We start from the raw sequence: 18,701 nt of genomic DNA, 5'->3' as shown, positions 1-18,701 counted from the left end.
GCCCAAGATGCAATTACTGTGGAACTGACCTTGTGAACGAACACCAGGTCACCCAAGATGATGGTGGACTCTGCTGGGAGGGAGACTCTAAGCCAGTGCCAAGACCTTAATAAATTGGAGAAAGTCCCGCAACAAGGTAAAAAAGCAGGTCGAGTCCAAGGGCTTGAGCCTGAAAGGCACAGTGTTTTCAGAAAAAAGGTCAAGGAGTCTGATTCTAGAAGAGATAGGAGAAGCGAGTGGGGACGGAGGACAATGACAACACAGCCTTTATCACCATGCCATGGCCCTGAGGATTGTGGCTATGAAACAGGCTGCAGTGGAGGGGCCCCTCACGAGAGAGCCAGGTGTCGGCTCAGGCAAGGAGGGGAAGGTGGTGCTGCCTGTAGAGAAAGGCCGAGATTCTGAGGGATGATGACCGAAAAAAAGGCTAATTGATTTAGCAATTAAGAGGTCATGAAGACTAAATCTTAAAGGCAGGGAAAGAAAAGGTTATTCAAGTTTAGACGGTGTTATACATTCTTAATGATAATTTACTTGAAAAGACATCCCTTCTCTCCTCTCTAGAATCACTAAGTGGTTTTTAAAGAGCTTTGAGAATTTAAATAGTTAAGAAACCAGACATACTATTTCTTTTGAGGTTTTTCAATAGGAGAATTCTTCAATTTAACCACAACCACTCTGTGAACACATACGGTGGTCCTGGAACTCCCTTATTAAGAATTTCAAAAGCCTATTTGCATGAAGGACATAATGTGGTCCTCTGTTTGCTACAAGTTTATGTGAGATACTTAAGACTAAAAAAAATAAAATAAAGCTCTAGTACATACTATGTATCAAATTTCAACAAACTCTTTGATGTGTACATTGCAATAAGTACTGGCATGAGTACTAAAAGCCAAACTTTCTAGAAATCAGAGCTACCCAAGCTTGAAGAACTATTCTTTTTCTATCCAATTAGATGCATCAGGAAGTACACTCCAAGCCACAGACTCTGATATGCCATGCTAAGAATACAAACAGGCAGGCACTGGCCTTGCCCACAAACGGTTTGTCATCGAGGCAGTGTGATGAGAAAAGTACAGAAGTGACTATAACACCAACGCTGCACTGATGTTATCATAGATTCAATGAATGCTTAGTGATTAAGTGCAAATACACACACACACACACACACATTTGGTAACAAGGAGCATGCTGGTAGGAGGAATAACACACACTTATTTCAATAATCTAGATGAGAGGTAATGAGGGTCCTGAACTAGGAAGGAGAAGGCTAACTCACTAGAAGCAACAGAGAGAAGATTCTGTAGGACTGAAATTATGAGATGTGAGGAAGGAGCCAATAATAACCGAGTTTCTGACTTCAGGAAAAAAAGAAACAATATTAGTAGTTACTGAAAAATGGGTAAATTGGGAGAGGGATTTTGTGAATATGATGAATTTGAAGAGGAAGTAATACATACTCATGATGCCTAGCTGAGAAGACCAGCAAATACCTAGAAACACAGGGCTGGAGGGAGAGGGTGCGGGGAGCCAGAGAAATATATAGTGGCCAGCCGTGCACAAGGCAGATGAAGCTACTAAGAGCTAAGAACGGATCTCTAAAGCAGATGGTGAAGAGAGCATAGGAAGTTTGAACTTTCTGACAGAACTGTACTTCAAACAATCAAGGAATCTGCAAATCATTCTTTTTTTAAAAAAGCTCATTACAATTATTTTATTTGGATCATCACCTTTTGATGAAATCCCAGCTTAAAGAAAGTCCCAGGCCTTCCCACAATCCACCTCTTTTACCCTCCCTAAGAGGCCCAATTCTGTAATGTTACATTCTCCCTCCTCATACTTTGCAACACCTTCTCCAATTTTTCAATGTTTCAAGACTGAACTAGACCTTGAATTCACAATTAAAGGTCTGGCTGTTATACTTTATAAAGTATGATAGAAAAGTAGGTTCTATAAGTAGCATATGAACTTACTAGTAGGTTAGCCAGTCAACAAATACTTGAGGATTTACCATGTTTCAAGCATTGTTCCTATTTTGAAAAATCTTGCTTTATTCAGAAAATGAACCTCCCCTCCCCCCCAAAAAAAACCAGCATGAAAAAGACTTCTGAATTGTGAGCAGCCTAAACCCCATAAACCTGAGGTCTTTGTTATGGCTGAATTCACATGCCATAGCCTATAATACAATTAGTACCATGGTTTTAATCGAATAGTTTCACACTATTTATAGAAGCCTCATTTAAGCAGAGTTGAGAGAGAAAGTCCATTTTGGCTTATGTTGAAATTAAACTATGTTGTCATTCCAATTACATACTGAGTGGAACCCTTGCTAATTCACCAGAAGAGACGAGAGCACCCAATGTGAATTATCAAATAAATGCTATTTTATTCATTAGTTTAGAACATGCATTTAATTATAATTTTTTATAATACCTAGCAATTCATTTTGTAACACTAATTAGGACAGAGATGCTCAACTCTTAAAGTCTTTCTGGGGAAAGGCAGTTACTCTGTGTGTGTGTGTGTGTGTGTGTGTGTGTGTGTGTGTGTGTGTATGTGTGGGGTGGGGGAGACCTTAGGTGATTTATTCTGTTTTACTAGTGTCCTGGTGCACAGATCCGTGCACAGTGAAAGGAAATTAATTAGAAGAAATATTTTAATAGCGCTATTTGCCCTTTCTCTATAATAGAAGTGTCAACCAAATTTACAATCGACAATGACAGATTGAAACACACGTGTGTGTGATTGGTGCCAGCGAGAGCTTTAAATGTATCTTGCAAGCGCGAGTCACCTTAGCCTTTTATATATATAGATAAACTTGCTTAATTAAACCTGCTTTCTGATTTAGCTAAACTTCTTCCAGCCCAGTGAAGCACCCAACTTCTCTTTCAGGTAATTGTCAGCAACACAGCAGTAAATATCAACATGCAGCAGATTATTGTAGATCACACAGGGAGAACAAAGGGTAAAATATTTCATTGCAGCAGTGTTTGACTATATTCTGTGCAGTGAGAAAACCTGAAGTCATTTTCAAGGTCCACCATTTCTTACTTCTTTTTAGTAGGGTCACATTTCTAAGCTTTCTATATCTCCATTTTCCAGCTAATGAAAAGAAAATAGGATTCCACCAAGTCTCCTATCTACCTACTCCAGGACTTCTGTAAGGATCAAATGAGATGAGGCACAGGAAACACTTCACAGACATTTGGTTAAGGAGTAAAATGTTTCCACCTGGCTATAAAGCAAGTTGTGTTCCTTGGCTGAAGAAACTGCAAGGAGGCTAATCGCTAGGGAGAGGAAGCCAGGCATTGCTACATGATGTCATTACCTGGATGGACACTTAGCATATTAGCCTTTTATATATACAGATGTTCTAGCACAAAATATAGTTTTTCTGTTGAAAAGTATGCACAACACAAAGTTTCACAATTTTGTATCTTATAATCTGAAGAGTCACATAATCATTATAATCATTTCTTCTGTAAACATCTATAATAAAAGTATATTATCTCTATATGTGTAAATGAATGTGAATTTACGCCTTGATGCCATTATAGAAAGACACAGCAATAACAGGAATGCGGAGTTTAATGTACTCAATCTAAATTTCTTTGGCCATTTCTGCACCCTACAATATGAGGTTGAAAAACTGGTAAAACCCTGGGGCAAAGTAAAACAGAAAATAATACTGCAGTTGAATGAACAGCTACTGTATATCAAACATGGTACTAAACATGTAACATATTGTCTTATTTCATCCTCACATCCTCCTTGTTTGGTGATGCAAGCCCTAGTTTACAGATAAGCCAACTGAAGCTCACAAAGTTAAGAAACTGAATGAAGTCACTCTCTTCACAGTTGTCAATTGGCAGAGTCAGAATCGAACTTGCATCTGCCTCACTCCAGAGCCCATACTCTGAGGACCATCCCACATTCTCTTTGGAATTCCTGGTGTCATCTGCCAATGACATTAGTTGTGACTCTTCACATTCCCAGGAACAAAATTTCTCAACCATCCTCCAACCCATCAACCCTTCTAAAAGGCTTTCACAATGTTTATAATACTGGGAGTCAAGACTGGAGGAAGGAAGGGAGTCTCTGGGCAGCAGCTGAGAGAAGCACCACCTCATCTGCTCTGGTGGTTTTACTATAGCTGTGGGTGCAACTGCTGTTTAAGCAGTGACTGCAGCACCTGAACATGGGATAATACCTCTTCCCTAAGGGACCCTTCCATCCCCATAGCTTCATATAGAACTGATAGGTATTTGAGTTATTTGACTAATACTTTGACCTTGTTATTTAGTCACTGCTTGCAATAGACCAAACTTTTCACCTTCAAATACATCAGAGTTCTTGATCAACAAGACTTGTCAGTAAACAACTATTTCCAGAACACACATAAGTACACAGAATTTCATGGTAATTGATTATACCTTCAACTCTCAAGGAACTTGAAGTCTAATTTGTCTTGCCTCCCTTATTAATCAGTCAAATATTTACTGAGCAACTTGACTACAGAGCCAGCACGTGTCTGACCCAACAGAAAAGCGTCTGTAAAGCAGTAAATTACAGAAGGAAGAACCAAGAGTTTGATGTATCAGGTGGAAAGTGAAGAAAAGGATTACGGTCAGGAATGATTAACACTGAGGGGCAGGCAACTTGGGGAGAGAAAGAGAACATACAGGAAACAAAAATGTGACCAGTCCCTGAGTGTATACTTAGTAAATAACTAAGCAATGGGAGGTCAGAAAAGGGAGAGATTGGCACGTATTTTCTTCTATCCATCCATCCATCCATCCATCCATCCATCCATCCATCCATCCATCCAATAGGTATAAATTGTGATCAACAACTATGAACCAGGTACCATTCTGAACAGCCAAGAGCTCTTCTGCTCTGTTATCATGGAACTTACATTCAAGTAGGGAGAGACAGATAATGGCTATAGGCAAGTATGAAAAAGGCAAGGAACAGAAAAGAAGGATGGGGAGAAAAGGCAAGGAGGATGCTATTTTAGATAGGGTTGTTAGGGCTGAATACTCAAAGTGACATCTTAGTATAGACCCGAAGTGAGACAATAGGCCACAGAAGACCTGAATGTGCATGAAGAACTAGAGAGAGCAAATGTCCCAAGGTAGGCAAGCCAGTAGGGAAGACTCTGTGCGAAGGGGATTCAGCTGCTACTAAGGGCCAAGTTATGAAAGCAGAGGGCAGGTGAGAAAGCAGTAATGATTGGGGAAGCAGCATTTATATGGTGTGTATAGGTGACAGACAGGATGCCAGTGGAAAGAGCAATGAGGATAGAAAACACATGTGACTAATAAGGTAGGGAGGGCCTGAGGGGACGCTTCCCAAAAGAGAGGAAGGAGAAAGGAAGCGAGCTGGGATTTTAAAGGAAAAGCCAGTGTTATTTTATAGTAAATGCTTTGTATCTGGGAAGATGAAGCCAAATAGCAGAGAGACCGGTCTACGGTTATATTAACTGAAAGTTACACTGGATTGAAATGAAGGATGTGGAATGAGATATGGCAAGATCGGAATGTTCAAGAAGAGGCTGGAACAATGATGTGTACAGGTTTTGCATTCACGACTCAAGGGGGCTGTGAATACATGGACTCCAAATACCCAGCTCCCAAGACAAGAAGCCAGCTGACAACAGAGCAAGCCACCTTTTCTGGAAACACAATTGAGCATAAAACCACACTTCTTTCTTTTCAGCCGTTAAAGTCTGGCATGTCTTTTCCCAACATGCTCAAATTTTGAGCATCCAGGTTTACATATGAGACTTTTTTTTTAAGGCAACAAAAGAACTGCCTCAAAAACAGAAACAGACGTAGAGAAAACCTGATTGCTGGAGATGCCTCAGCAATTTGCATTTTCATATTAGCAGCTCAAGATTTTAAATTGAAAACACAAACCCCACCTCATTACCTCTTTCCTATGCTAAGAGAAAATAGAAAATACTTTGCACAGAAAAAAATGCAAGCCACGGGAACTGCCCTACACTGTCTAGCAGTGCCTAAAGTTTAAAGGGCCAGCAGAGCCCAGGGCCTGGCTCATGGTGAGGTGGGGGACAGAGATACTCACGGTTTTCCTCCTGGAATGCCTGTCAGGTTTGGAGGTATTGCTGGCACACGCATGTGATGGTGTGGATCAAATCCAACCTACATTTTTTTTTTTTGCAAGAAAAATAATAAAAACAGACAGTTACATTTACTCATTTCATCTTAATATCTTTTCTAAAACCTGACAGAACAGATCTTTAAAAATAACATTTTAGAAACATATATGGAATTATCTATTTATTGATGAAATGATGGGATGTGTATGATTTCAAGGTAACATAATTGGGAGTGGCATATACTTAAAAATATACTGCTAATTATTCATGCTTATGAAGGAAAGGAAGCACTCACAAAATTATTAAACTACTTGCTGTTCTTTGGTACATTTAAAAACATTTTAAATGGAATATAAATTATAAAAAGAAATTCCCTCACAAGAGAAAATGGATCTCATGATATAATTACATATAGTTTAATTTACAAACACACACTATAAATAACTCAAATTATACAGACCGCATTAAAAGAACATGCATGAACAATCCTCTGTGCTCTGAAATGTTTATTTTGTAAAAAACCCACAGACGTACCACTGGTGATCTCCCATAGGCAGCGGCTGCGGCGGCGGCGGCAGCAGCAGCACTCATCTGTGGGGAGATGTTGTGCAGCCCTGCATAGGCGGCTCCAGGGCTGGTCAACTCCCCATTCATCCCAGCATGGGGCACGATCCCAAACGGGGTTGGATATGGACAAGGAACTGCCATTGGGGTCCTTAGGCTTGAAGCTACAGGCAAGGATAGAGGAGGAAAGAGAAAAACAAAGAACACAGGTAACAATAATGAAGACATTCTTATATACATTAAAAATAGGATCAATGATTCAAATAAGCTTATTTTTATATTCTCAAAAATCATTCAGGCCTTCATCAGAGTTCGTTCATTCACTCTATTTTACTAAACATCTACTATGTGCCAGACATAGTAGGTACATCATGCCTGGTCGGGTTAAATAACTTAGTCAAACAGCCAATAAATGCTGGTTATTAATACTCTTAAAGAACTGTACTCTTTAAACTGCTTTAATTTCTGTAAAAAACAAGCAACATATAAATATGGAGAAAGCTTTTTTTTTTTACTAACCCAAGGGGTCGACACCTGGCGGTTTTCCAGGTACAGGCCTCAATCCAGGAGTGGAGTTACTGCCTGGGGTGGGTGCATCGGTTCGTGGAGTAGGGGTATTGGACTTTGAAACAGGAGTAGTAGATTTTTCATTCTAACAAGAGATGCAATAAGATACACTGGCAATGAGAACACAGTTTTAAGAATGATGTTTAAAAACAATGATGTTTAAAAACAATGATGTTTTACATTTTAAAAGGTAAAGAAAAAAAACAAAACAGGAAAAGGTTCTTCAGTTTGGGCCTCTATTTTCATTAATTAAAGAAAGCTAAAAAGAATCCCCCAAGACCATAAAACCAATGTTCAGGAGAACATACAAGGAAGCTGAATTTACTAGAGTAAAGTAGACCACTTCCAGAAAACCGGTGAGTGTCCTATGGAGGCGGACAGGTCATGCGTTCTATGACCGCCACTTGCTGGTGGCTTTAATATTGAATGGTGTGAGTTGGGCTCCTGGTGGACAGTTTAAGTCACTGGGACTTCCTGGTTAACAGATCCCATTAGAAAAGATCCAAGCCTGAATCATCATACAGATCAGCACAGAGGAGTTGCCATTACGAAAAGGCAAAAAGGCCCGAGAAACAAACAAACAAAAAAATTAATCTAGCTCTCGGTCAGACATACTCCATTAATTTGCAGAAAAACTGATGAATTTTCTTTCTTTTAGCAGTGATTTCAAAAGGTTACCTAAAAACTAAATTTGTATTTTTGTTGTTGTTGTTAATGTTATGTTACAAGGAAATAACAGGTGAGGAAAAAGGAGGGCGCCACAAAAAACAAAATTAACTGCATAGCCACAGAAGGGGTTATGAGGAGATCATCCTGACTTGCGAGCAGTTACATTTGCATTTCTGATTTGTAGTGTGAGTCAAGGTGGATTTTTTTAAATGAGAGAATATTTTTTAGATAGAAAAGGAAAATTATTGCAGTCATATATAGCGTGGTAATTCAACCAAAACTAGCAACAAAATCACATCCATGCCAAAAACTAAATTCCCCATAAACCACAGGTGACAAAACTCTCTCTGTGACCCCAGCGTGCCTTTCTCCATCTTCGCTAAGACATGTTTTACTCAATGTCCCCCCCTCCCCCTCTCGCCTGGCAGAAAGACTCACAAGACAAACATCCATCACTGACAAGTCGGTAAACCCATCTGTTCCAAAAACGCTTGTCAATTAAACTGGAATGCTGAACATATACATACATTTGGAAATAAATGTCCTATAGAAAAATGTGAAAAGAAAAAAAAGGTCAAACCCAACCATCCTGAAACAGCAATACTGAGAAAGATGGTGAGCTGCTTACAAGGCTAAGTTCTTTGGATTTGGAGGAAGGAGTACTGCTGGAGGATGCAATTGAGGCTGGGCTGATGGGGGCATCTTTCTTGAGCAGGCGAGTCTTGTCCAGGCCATTCTCTCTGGGGGAATGTGCTGGGCTCCCTCGAGGGGAAGACGGATCCTACAAAGTAACATCTCGGGTATTAATGCAGCATGGAACATTCACAATGCTGAGTACGTGCGTGTGGACGTTTCTAACTGTTACGTATTTAATAGCTTAGAAGCGCAGAATATTCTGGAATAGATAAGAGTCACCGAATCACTGAAGAAAATATTCAGTATTGAGGTCAAAGAAAATACTACACATTTATAGTATTTATTTAAAACAAAAATCCGAACTCTAAAAATTGGCAAGTCACTTGTCAATAAGATCTATAGGCTAACTCAGAGGTCTGGTGTGCATTTGTGGTGGTAGCAAAACACACTTGCACATCATAGAAAATAATAACAATAACAAGGATCGGTACCATAGAAAGTCAGTAATACACAAATTTTCCAGGTAACTATAAAGCAGGTCCTTTTAGAAATTAAGAAAACATTGTGGATACCAATTTTTAGGACACTAGTCATTGTTAAAGCTAGGTAAAAATAGGAAGTTAGATGAGCCGTAAACATACCTCATTGGAGACGTCAACCACCAAGTTGTCATCACTCTTCTCACCATCACTGTCCTGTATTGACAAGTGACAAGTATTATCTCCTCCCCCAGTTCACAAAAAAAAAAAAATCACAGAAGTCCAGACTAACCTGTCATGTCCTATAAAAATGAACTGTACCAAACGATGCTAAACACTCTACAGTGTACTATGTCCTTTAATCCTCGTGCTGGAAGCTCTGAGGTAGGTAATATGATGATTCCATTCTACAGTTTAAAAAATTGAAGCTTATAGCTTCCTTGTTACCCTATAGTATCAGCAGCAAACTGGCACACCCACACTGAATCTGCCTACACATGGGTGTGATGTGTTTGTTCTGTTAGTGTTTTTTTAAAATCCGGGTATAAGTAGCCATAATTTTAAAATTGGCAGTTTTCACATGAAAATCCTCATTTTCAGCCCACACTCTCCACCCCACCCCCGGTCCGCCCTTCAGGCCTGCAGTCCTGCTAGGCATCATCACAGGAAGTGGAGTGGGGACTGCTTGCCTCCATCCCCATCCCATCCAGCTTGCTCCCTTTACTACGCGACCTAAAGGACCGTCACTGAAGAAAAATGAGTGTCAACCAACGCCAGGGACACACTGGATGTCTCTGCAAGTCCCAGACCATAGGCTTTCTGTACGCCTCAGCACAGGAGGTCATCTAAACATTCTAACAGGTTTCCTATGATTTTGTATTTTTCTTTCACATTTCTAGCTGACCACAAAAAATTCAGCCACCTGGAAATATATGGAGGGAAACAAATAGATCTATAGAAATAATACAGAACACCCGAGTTTTCTATTAGTTGCCAGATAAAGCACTCTGTTCCCGGCACATACATGTGTGCGCTACAGGACTTCGGGCTAATCAGTTAAGACAAAACTTTGACTGCAATAAATTTTCCTCCTTCCTAGGATGTTGTTATCCTGTACTCTAGTTTTGGCTGGTAACAGTTAAAGGATAACATGGCTACTGATAAAAAGCAAGGTAAATTGGCCTCCCCCAAAGCAAAGGTGAATGAACCTACATAACGAGCTGCAATTTCCTTTTCTTCAGTTTTCTGCTTTTTGCTCTCAGAGGAGTAGTCTGTGGAGTTTCTGTGCTTCTCAGCACCTCGGAAACTGGCTGACGGAGATACTGAAGAGCTCTGAAATCAGAAAGGGAAGCAAGGTTGAGAGACTATCAGCCATTTAACAGTGTGTTGTTGTTTTTTAATTTTATTTTTTTCCCCTTTATTGATTAACGTATTACATATGTATCCTTATCCCCCCGGCTCGTGCCCTCACCCCACTAGTGTCTGTGTCCATTGGGTATTGCTTATATGCATGCATACAAGTCCTTTATCATTTTGAGACTTTATCTCCTTTTTGTTCATTAGTACACACTTGCAAAGCTGGTACCAAGAAATAGGAGAGAGGATGAAGTGAAAAAGAAAACAGATATAGAGAGAAAAACAAGGAGAAAAAGAAGAAAGAGAAGAGGAGCAGGAAAAAAGGAAAGAACAAGACAGAATCAGAGATGAGACAGAGGGAACAGAGGAATAAAAAGGAGGCAGGGAATAGTGCAAACTCCAAAGACAGAGAATGGCTTTGTCTAAATGAGTTGCTAATATTAAACTATTAAAGGAGCTTTAGAGAACTGAGAAAGGAGGCAAATACAAGAGAAAAAGTAAGGAAGAAGAGGCAGGCTTCTTTTCTTGAAGTTGGCTGGTTAATGGGAAGTCAGTATTTTAAGGCTCTACAAAGAAACTGAATAATTTAGAGGTCAACTTGAGAGATATTTAGTAGTTCCTCAATGAGAAAAAGAGGAGAGGTACTCTTTGGGGATTTAAGCATCCTAATATGATGATCATGTGCACAATTTACAGAATTTTGCTTCATCCCACACCTTAAGGGCTTGGGAGATGCAATAACAGATTAAAACAAAACAATAAAACCTACACCTACAAAAATACACTTTATTCCTTTCTGACTCCTGGAGCTAGTATAACCCCACTCTTTTTCTCTTTGGAATCCCAGGTACGCCATTAGGCCCAGGGAGTGGAGGAAGGTGGTCCCTCCTACGGGATCAAGGTCAGGGGCAATCTGTATGAGCTCATGTCACCTCTGTCATCTCTGCTCTTTCAAAGAGCTCTTAACCTGAGGAGTTCCATACACAGAAAACAAATACCACAGACAAGATCTGAAGCACAGCGAATGAATGAGTCTGTCTGCCATTAAGGCCAAGTGGTTACTGGGCACATCTACATGGTTTGAGAGCTTAAACCCATAGATGAAGAAAGCATTGATAAAAACTGGAACTAACCTTAAGAACTGAGTGGCTAGTGGCTCAGTTTCAGAAAGATCAAAGGGAAGCTCTCCATAAAGGTGAGGTGTAAGAGAAGGCTCAGGGCTGAGTGCAGGGCTAACCAGCTGAGGGAGGACTGAAAACGCCTGAGAAGCCAGTCCCTTAGTAGGCACCAGGGCAAGACTCCAAGTGCTAAATTAGCCCAACCTGAGGTCGCAAAGGGCTGATTTAAAGGGCAAGAATACTTGAAGATAAGAACAATAGTTCTAGGAAGAACAAAGAATCACCACAAGAATATCCTTGCCTGGCATCCAAATCAGTTCAGAAAATTGTTCAGTGAAGGTCTTCTATAAAATTAACTCCTTAGCAAAATAGCAGACATTAGTTGTAGCAAAATCTTTACCGACACAACTCCTAGGGCGATGGGAAGTAAGGAGAAAATAAACAAATGGGACTACATCAAAATAAAAAGCTTCTGCACAGCAAAAGAAACCATCAACAAAACAAGAAAGCCCACTGCATGGGAGAACATATTTTCCAATGTTATCTCTGATAAGGGTTTAATCTCCATAATTTATAGGGAACTCATACAACTTAACAAAAGGAAGATAAACAATCCAATCAAAAATGGGCAAAGGACCTAAACAGATACTTTTTGAAAGGGGACATACAGAAGGCCAAGAGACATATGAAAACATGTTCAAAGTCACTAATCATCCTAGAAATGCAAATCAAAACAACCATGAGGTACCATCTCACACCTGTTAGAATGGCTGTCATCAACAAATCAACAAAGGACAAGTACTGGAGAGGATACTGAGTAAAAGGAACCCTCTTGCACTGCTGGTGGGAATGCAGACTGGTGAAGCCACTGTGGAAGACAGTATGGCGTTTCCTCAAAAAATTAAACATGGAACTGCCACTTGACCCAGTAATATCACTTCTAGGTATATATCTCAAGAAAACAGAAACACCAATCAGAAAGGATATATGCAGCCCTATGTTCATAGCAGCACAATTTACAATAGCTAAGATTTGGAAACAGGCCTAAATTGCCCTACAGCAGATGAGTGGATTAGAAAATTGTGGTACATCTACACAATGGAATACTATGATGCTGTAAAAAAGAAGGAATTCTTACCATTTGCAACACCACATGGATGGAACTGGAGAGCATTATGCTAAGCGAAATAAGCCAGTCAGAGAAAGATAAATATCACATGATCTCACTCACTCATGGAATATAATGAACATCATAAACTGATGAACAGAAATGGATACAGAGACAAAGAAGCATTGAACAGACTATCAAACTACAGCGGAAGGCAGGGAAGGGTTGGGGAGGGGGGGGGGGCGTAAGAGATCAACCAAAGGACTTGTATGCATGCATGCATATAAGGATAACCAATGGACACAGACACTGGGGCGGCGGGGGCGGGGGGGGGGGGAGAGTGTCAAGGTGTAAGGGCATGTGCAGGGGAGGGGGGTAGAGGAGGCTGGAAGGAGGTCAATGGGGGAAAAAGGAGACATGTGTACTACTATTTGTAATACTTTAAACAAACAAACAAACAAATAAATAAATAAAAATAATAAAATTAACTCCTGTACTTTTTTTCCTTTATCTTAGTTTGCTAGTAATACTGAACACATATAAAGATACACAAAATTTCCAAGGACATTTTAACTAACTATGGAAGGCAGTGTGATAACCAGAACTTTGGGCTCTATATTCTGTTTTACTTCCATTGTACCATGATGCCACATTCTCCTTTCTGGCTAAACTTTCACGCATGTTGTTAGAGGAAAACCAATAAACTTTTTCCTCACCCGGCTGGTGTAGCTACCAAGAGATCACCCCCTAGTGGTCATCTGTAGTGGTGACAACTCCACCACCAGCTCCAAAGGCAGGGATATAAGGTGGGAGTTTAGAGGAGGAGAACCATCAGAATGACCAGTGAGTGGGTTCCCACTGATAGGGGCTGGATATTTCTAAATTCTTCCTTCCTGTACCAATTCCTCTCAAGGTTTTTTATGAATACTCTTCATGCATGCACCAAAACCTGTCATTATCCATATCAAACGTTCATCCTTAAGCTCAGGGGTAGAAAAGATGGCAGGTATTATTTAGTAAGGAGGAAGACTAAAACATTAGAAGCCAAACGGTTTTAAAAGTGGATTGCTTCTTGATGATCATATATCTCCACTGAGTCCTCCATCCCAAGATATAAGACTTGGTTCAATGCTTCTGCTTTGCTTTCACACCATGGCCCAATGAACTCAGGTTTTTATGACCATTGCTCCACTGAAATCATGCACACAACCATCATCTGTGAGTTACCACAGTTAATGCCAGAGCCCCTTATCTAGTTCCTCCCCTCTCCAGTCTATCCTCTACATTTCTGAGACTCATACTTCCCAGATATTAAACAAACTGAGTCCCTAAAAAAAGCAACAAGTGGTTTCCCATCATCCAAATTTCTGAGTAGAGTTTCTTTTCTAAAGGCCTTCACTTCTTGCTCCGATGCAGGGTCCTGGCTTCTCTGAGCATTATGAGCTTACCCCTAGTATTGTTCCCCCATTCTCCGTGTATTTATATTGCATCTGTAGCCTTTTTGCCAGGCTCCCGAGAATGCCCTTTCCCTCAACATCTTTTGAAATTTCCTCATTCTTAAGAACCAGCTCTACTATCACTTTTCAAAGCTCCTTCAGATACTGGTAGGTAGAATTACTCATTCCTCTGTCCCCTTAACATTTTGTTCACCCAAGGAACAGAGCCCTGATAATCAATTTATGGCTATTTGTTTGCAAGGCCACTTCCCACTCCACCTGTAGGATCCTGGGGGCAGGGGAACCTGGCATAGGGAGCAGCACAGAACTGCCCAGAAATGTTATTGAACATAAATGACAAAACATCCCCTCTGCATTCCTTAAAATCTTAATCCCAAATTCCTATGATACATTTTCCTTCAGATTGGCCTCTAGGCTGAACAGTTTCAATGGGAAACCATTCGCTACAGTAAGATCTGAGTAGTGATGCCCCTTGGAACTGGCAATATGGAATGTCTGTCTCTTCTTCACCTTTACTCCTTCACTACTTCCACAATCAATTTTAGCCAAAAGACCGAGAAGTGATAACCTACGTCTAAATACCTTAATCCTACTAATTTGATATTTTTAAAAAATTAATGTACATGTGTATGACTAATAACTATCTGATTATTTTGATTCTGATATACTTTATTAAAAGTTATTTCCATTCTATCCAAAAGGACAAACTGATTTGTAAAAAATGATTAAGTACTTTCTTAAAAATTAATACTAAGTGATAATGCTTATTTAGATTTTTATGCTTATTTATTGGCACACATATACAAAGAGCAGTATTTTATTTGTGAATTTTACTGTAGATCAGAGGTACATGTTGGAGTTTCCTGGTAGAACAATAAAGTAGTTAATTATCACTAGCATTTAAAGGTTAAGCTGAACAATGGGCACTGGGGCAATAAGTGATGTTTAATAGCATGATTGCTCTGGAATCAAATTGGACTTGGCATGGACTCTCATGAATCTTACAAATCCACCATTCTGCCACTGAAGACCACCTCGGTCTTTGCTGGGCATGTGAACAGGAGGGATTAAATAAATGCTGATAAAACAGCGTCTCACTTTTACAAGAAACGCTTACATTAATTTCTTTATTCTGATTTTAAAAGCTTACCTAGGTGAGCTATTTCCCTCTCTTACTACATAAGAAACTACTGGAGCTGCATCATGATTCTGTAAAAATCTATACATCTAGAAACATTAAACATAAATCTTTTCTTACTATAGTTTGATCATATAAATATACTAGCAAATTTGTTATGAACAGAAAGCCTGTGGCCAATCTAAAGAAGGCAAAATACCTTAAATGTGAATATTTAGTAAAAAGCTGTGAAAAATAAAACAATCATCTAGAATTAACTTTTAAAAAAGCTCTGTATTTTTTAAAAATGAACACTTCTATTGGAATATTAAAATGAACAAGATAGAGGTTTAATGAAAGAAAAAGAAGAGGGAAATAAACAAGGAGAAACTAAGGAAAATAATTTATAAGCCTTATTCTACGGAAAATTCTAATTGCTTTGTTAGTAAGAGATAAGCTTTAAAGACAGCTGTAAGTAACATTACAAATTATGTTTATCTCAAAATGAGAAAAATTATAGATCCTAGTTTGAAATCCAACCTAGACTTAGTAAGACTGTTTGACAAGTCAGCTGGAAAAAGTGATACCTCCAGCAATCTAAAGAAATGACTCGCCCCTTCACTTTATTCCTCTGCCACCTCAGGATCAAAGATGGTCATAAGAAAGAGTTCTATAAAAACTATTACCCATAGAAGAGGTAGTATTGTTATAATTAGCTAATTTGAATAACAGGTAGCCCAGACTTTACTAGCAGGCAAGATCATCTCTCTGAGTCAGACTGCCTGGGTTTGAGTCTAGAGTTTTCCACTTAATAGGTGTGTAGCCTTGGGGATGCTGCTCAGTTTCACCCGTCTGTGGTCAACAACACCCCACCCACTTCCTCAACTGCACTGCTTGGAGAACTAAGTGAAAGAATCCACATAAGGTACAAGGCACAGTCCCAGGCAGACAACTGAGCCCTCTACAATAGCAACTCAGCACTACTGTGGACTGCACTCTATTTACTATAGAGCTGGTGTGGATCTTCTATTTTAAGCCTCACATAAGGACTATTCTAGGTATTTGTGTAGCACTACCCCTTCAGCATAGATATACAAATGGTCCATAATGATAGGGTTCCAATGGGCTGCTATTAACCAAAACATCTCCTTTCAACAATCACAGTAAGCTTTTGGTTCAATACTGCAGGCAGGACTATAAATACCACCTCCACATTGGACTTTCTAATTTGATTTCAAATGCACATCAAGCTGATTATGCTTTCCCTTTGCATAGGTGCAGCGCTTAGACTTCCCTGCTCACTTACAAGATTCCAACCAGAAAGAATATGCTAAAGGCCAACTGGACAACCAGGATCAAGAACTCTCAACTCCTTCGTTACTATCTGTGTGACCATCAGCTACAGCCTTCAAATACCCCATCTACTTGGCACCAAATGGTAAATCCATTTTCAAACAGATAAAGGGGATGATGACAGGGCAGGGACACCACAAAAATCTACTCTACCTGTAGTTCATTCTGTACAGGAATTAGTTTGGTCAGGAATAATTCAGGGGGAGTCTGTTTATGGCAGTGGGGATGGGTTAGGATGGAGAGGACAGGGTCATGAGCCTTGTAGACCCTTTACTGATGCTATAACCAAAGTACCCAATCACCATTTCCTCTGCAAAAGACCAATACCTAGAGCAGAGACGAATATTGGTGACTTCCTTTAATTCAGAAAGACCAATGTACTCCTGGAGCTCTGCAGGGACTAAACCCACTCCTAAGCAGAAACCCACAACCACAGTCATTCAGAATCAACTCTGGTCACCAGTCCTCAGGCACTTCAGTTACAAAATACTTTCAGCAAGTCCTGAAGAAAAAGAGTATCCTGAATAAACCTATGTACACCAAACCCCATCCCAGTGCATTTCTGATTGAGATTTTATGTAAACAAAATGTTTACATATTCCTGTTTACAGAGCTCTTTTTAACTGATAAAACATTTTAAAGTTTATTATCTCATTTATAAGGAAATAACCAGGAGAGATGAAAAAATAATATTCAACTGGGAAAAAGTAAATACAAGAACTTTAAAAAAAAAAAATTTGGTCAAAATGCACATATCTTACTGCCTGATAACACATGCAATTGAATGTAAATTAGCTTAAAATGTCTCACATGTTAGTGGTGAAATACTTGACTATGGTGTCAGTTTATTGCTCATTACAATAAAGCTTTTTAAAATTAAGGAAGTCATTAAAAACACAATCTGTATATAACCCTCACAGAACTCACTTTTTTCAAATTAATGTAAATCAAAATTCATCTTCAAAAATGACTGGGACTTTCTGCAGACCTGCCCTTGCTAAAACAAGATTTAATATAATCTCTATATAAAGTAATGAGTCTGTTCTTAATAAAGGTTTCACCTTTTATAACATTTCATGAACAACATGTTCTTTAAAATGTTCCATTGTTGTCTTTGTCTTCCAACTTCTCCCCGGATAAGACGCACTTGGTTTACAATGAATTTCTTTTGCAGATAATCAAAATTCTATCAAACCAGAGAGGCAGTAGCGACAATGGTCATGCTATGGGTACTCGAGTCAGAGCCCTGGGCTCAAAGCCAGGCTGTACCATTTGTTCTACGACCACGGACAAGTTAATGAATCTCTCCAAGCTTCTGTTTCCCCGGTGGGTAAAACGAGGATAATAAGAGTACTTCCTTGGAAGGTTGCTGCAAGGATGCAGGAGTGCTTGCAGGCTGTGAAGCACAGCACCCAGCACCTCGAAGAGCTGCTGCTAATGTGGAACCCACCACACAATCGTAGTCCAATTATGGATTCACTCAGTATTTACTGAGTACCCTTGCCCTCCAATAAGGATCCCTGAGGTGAAAGTACTTAGAATACAGAAGTCCGATATAGTTTTTTCCTTCGTGTGGTACAATATACAGCACTCCGGTATTCAGTCACTCATGTTATGTTGCCATGGACTCAGCATTATATATTACTTGGTCAGGATAAAATGCCGTAATAATTTATAAGGCATCAATAAAATTGATTTTAAATTAGAACATTATCTTAATGTCCTCTTGGGGTTTCTTGACTGTTATTTCCTCTTCCTGGAATAAAGCTATTGGCTCCACCCCAAAAATTTCATTAAATACTGTTACTTTAGCTGGTGAGCTGAGCTGCTGGAACAAGATGCTTTGACACCAAAGATATAGGTTTAAATCTCATGTAGGTGCCTTAGTTTCCTCTTGACAGCCATTGGCTGCATGTGGTCCAAACTGGTTCACATGAGGAAGGAACTAGAGGAATTGAGAGAAGACAAGTACATTCCCTGACCACTGATGGAGGAGAGCCCAAGCACAAGCTAAATTAGTTAAGTAATCTCACTCGTGAGTTTAGAGATGGGAGAGGATTAACAGCCTCCCACAGACTGTATAAAAAAAAAAAAAAAAAGCCAGTGCACATAAATGTAGCAAAGAAGTCACTTACATCTTTTACAAGTAAACT

At 39.5% G+C, this 18,701-nt stretch overlaps 1 protein-coding gene across 15 annotated transcripts in view; it reads right to left on the bottom strand.

Annotated features, from left to right (window-relative positions):
- Window positions 1-18,701, bottom strand: part of TLE4 (TLE family member 4, transcriptional corepressor) — a 146,977-nt gene that overhangs the window by 12,041 nt on the left and 116,235 nt on the right. For 12 of the 15 annotated variants that reach the window (XM_059656985.1, XM_059656981.1, XM_059656982.1 and 9 more), the window contains 6 exons: window positions 10,252-10,371; window positions 9,202-9,255; window positions 8,553-8,705; window positions 7,208-7,340; window positions 6,659-6,852; window positions 6,091-6,167 (listed from right to left, as the gene is read on the bottom strand). In XM_059656985.1, coding sequence (XP_059512968.1) covers window positions 6,091-6,167; window positions 6,659-6,852; window positions 7,208-7,340; window positions 8,553-8,705; window positions 9,202-9,255; window positions 10,252-10,371 — 731 coding nt within the window. The remainder of the gene's footprint in view (window positions 1-6,090; window positions 6,168-6,658; window positions 6,853-7,207; window positions 7,341-8,552; window positions 8,706-9,201; window positions 9,256-10,251; window positions 10,372-18,701) is intronic. The other 3 variants (XM_059656994.1, XM_059656992.1, XM_059656995.1) reach the window with 1 other exon arrangement.

Source organism: Myotis daubentonii, chromosome 11 (assembly GCF_963259705.1).
Source record: "Myotis daubentonii chromosome 11, mMyoDau2.1, whole genome shotgun sequence".
NCBI classification, from domain to species: Eukaryota; Metazoa; Chordata; class Mammalia; order Chiroptera; family Vespertilionidae; genus Myotis; species Myotis daubentonii.
The sequence above is the reverse complement of the archived record's forward strand: the minus strand, read 5'-3'. Positions and strand labels throughout refer to the sequence as shown.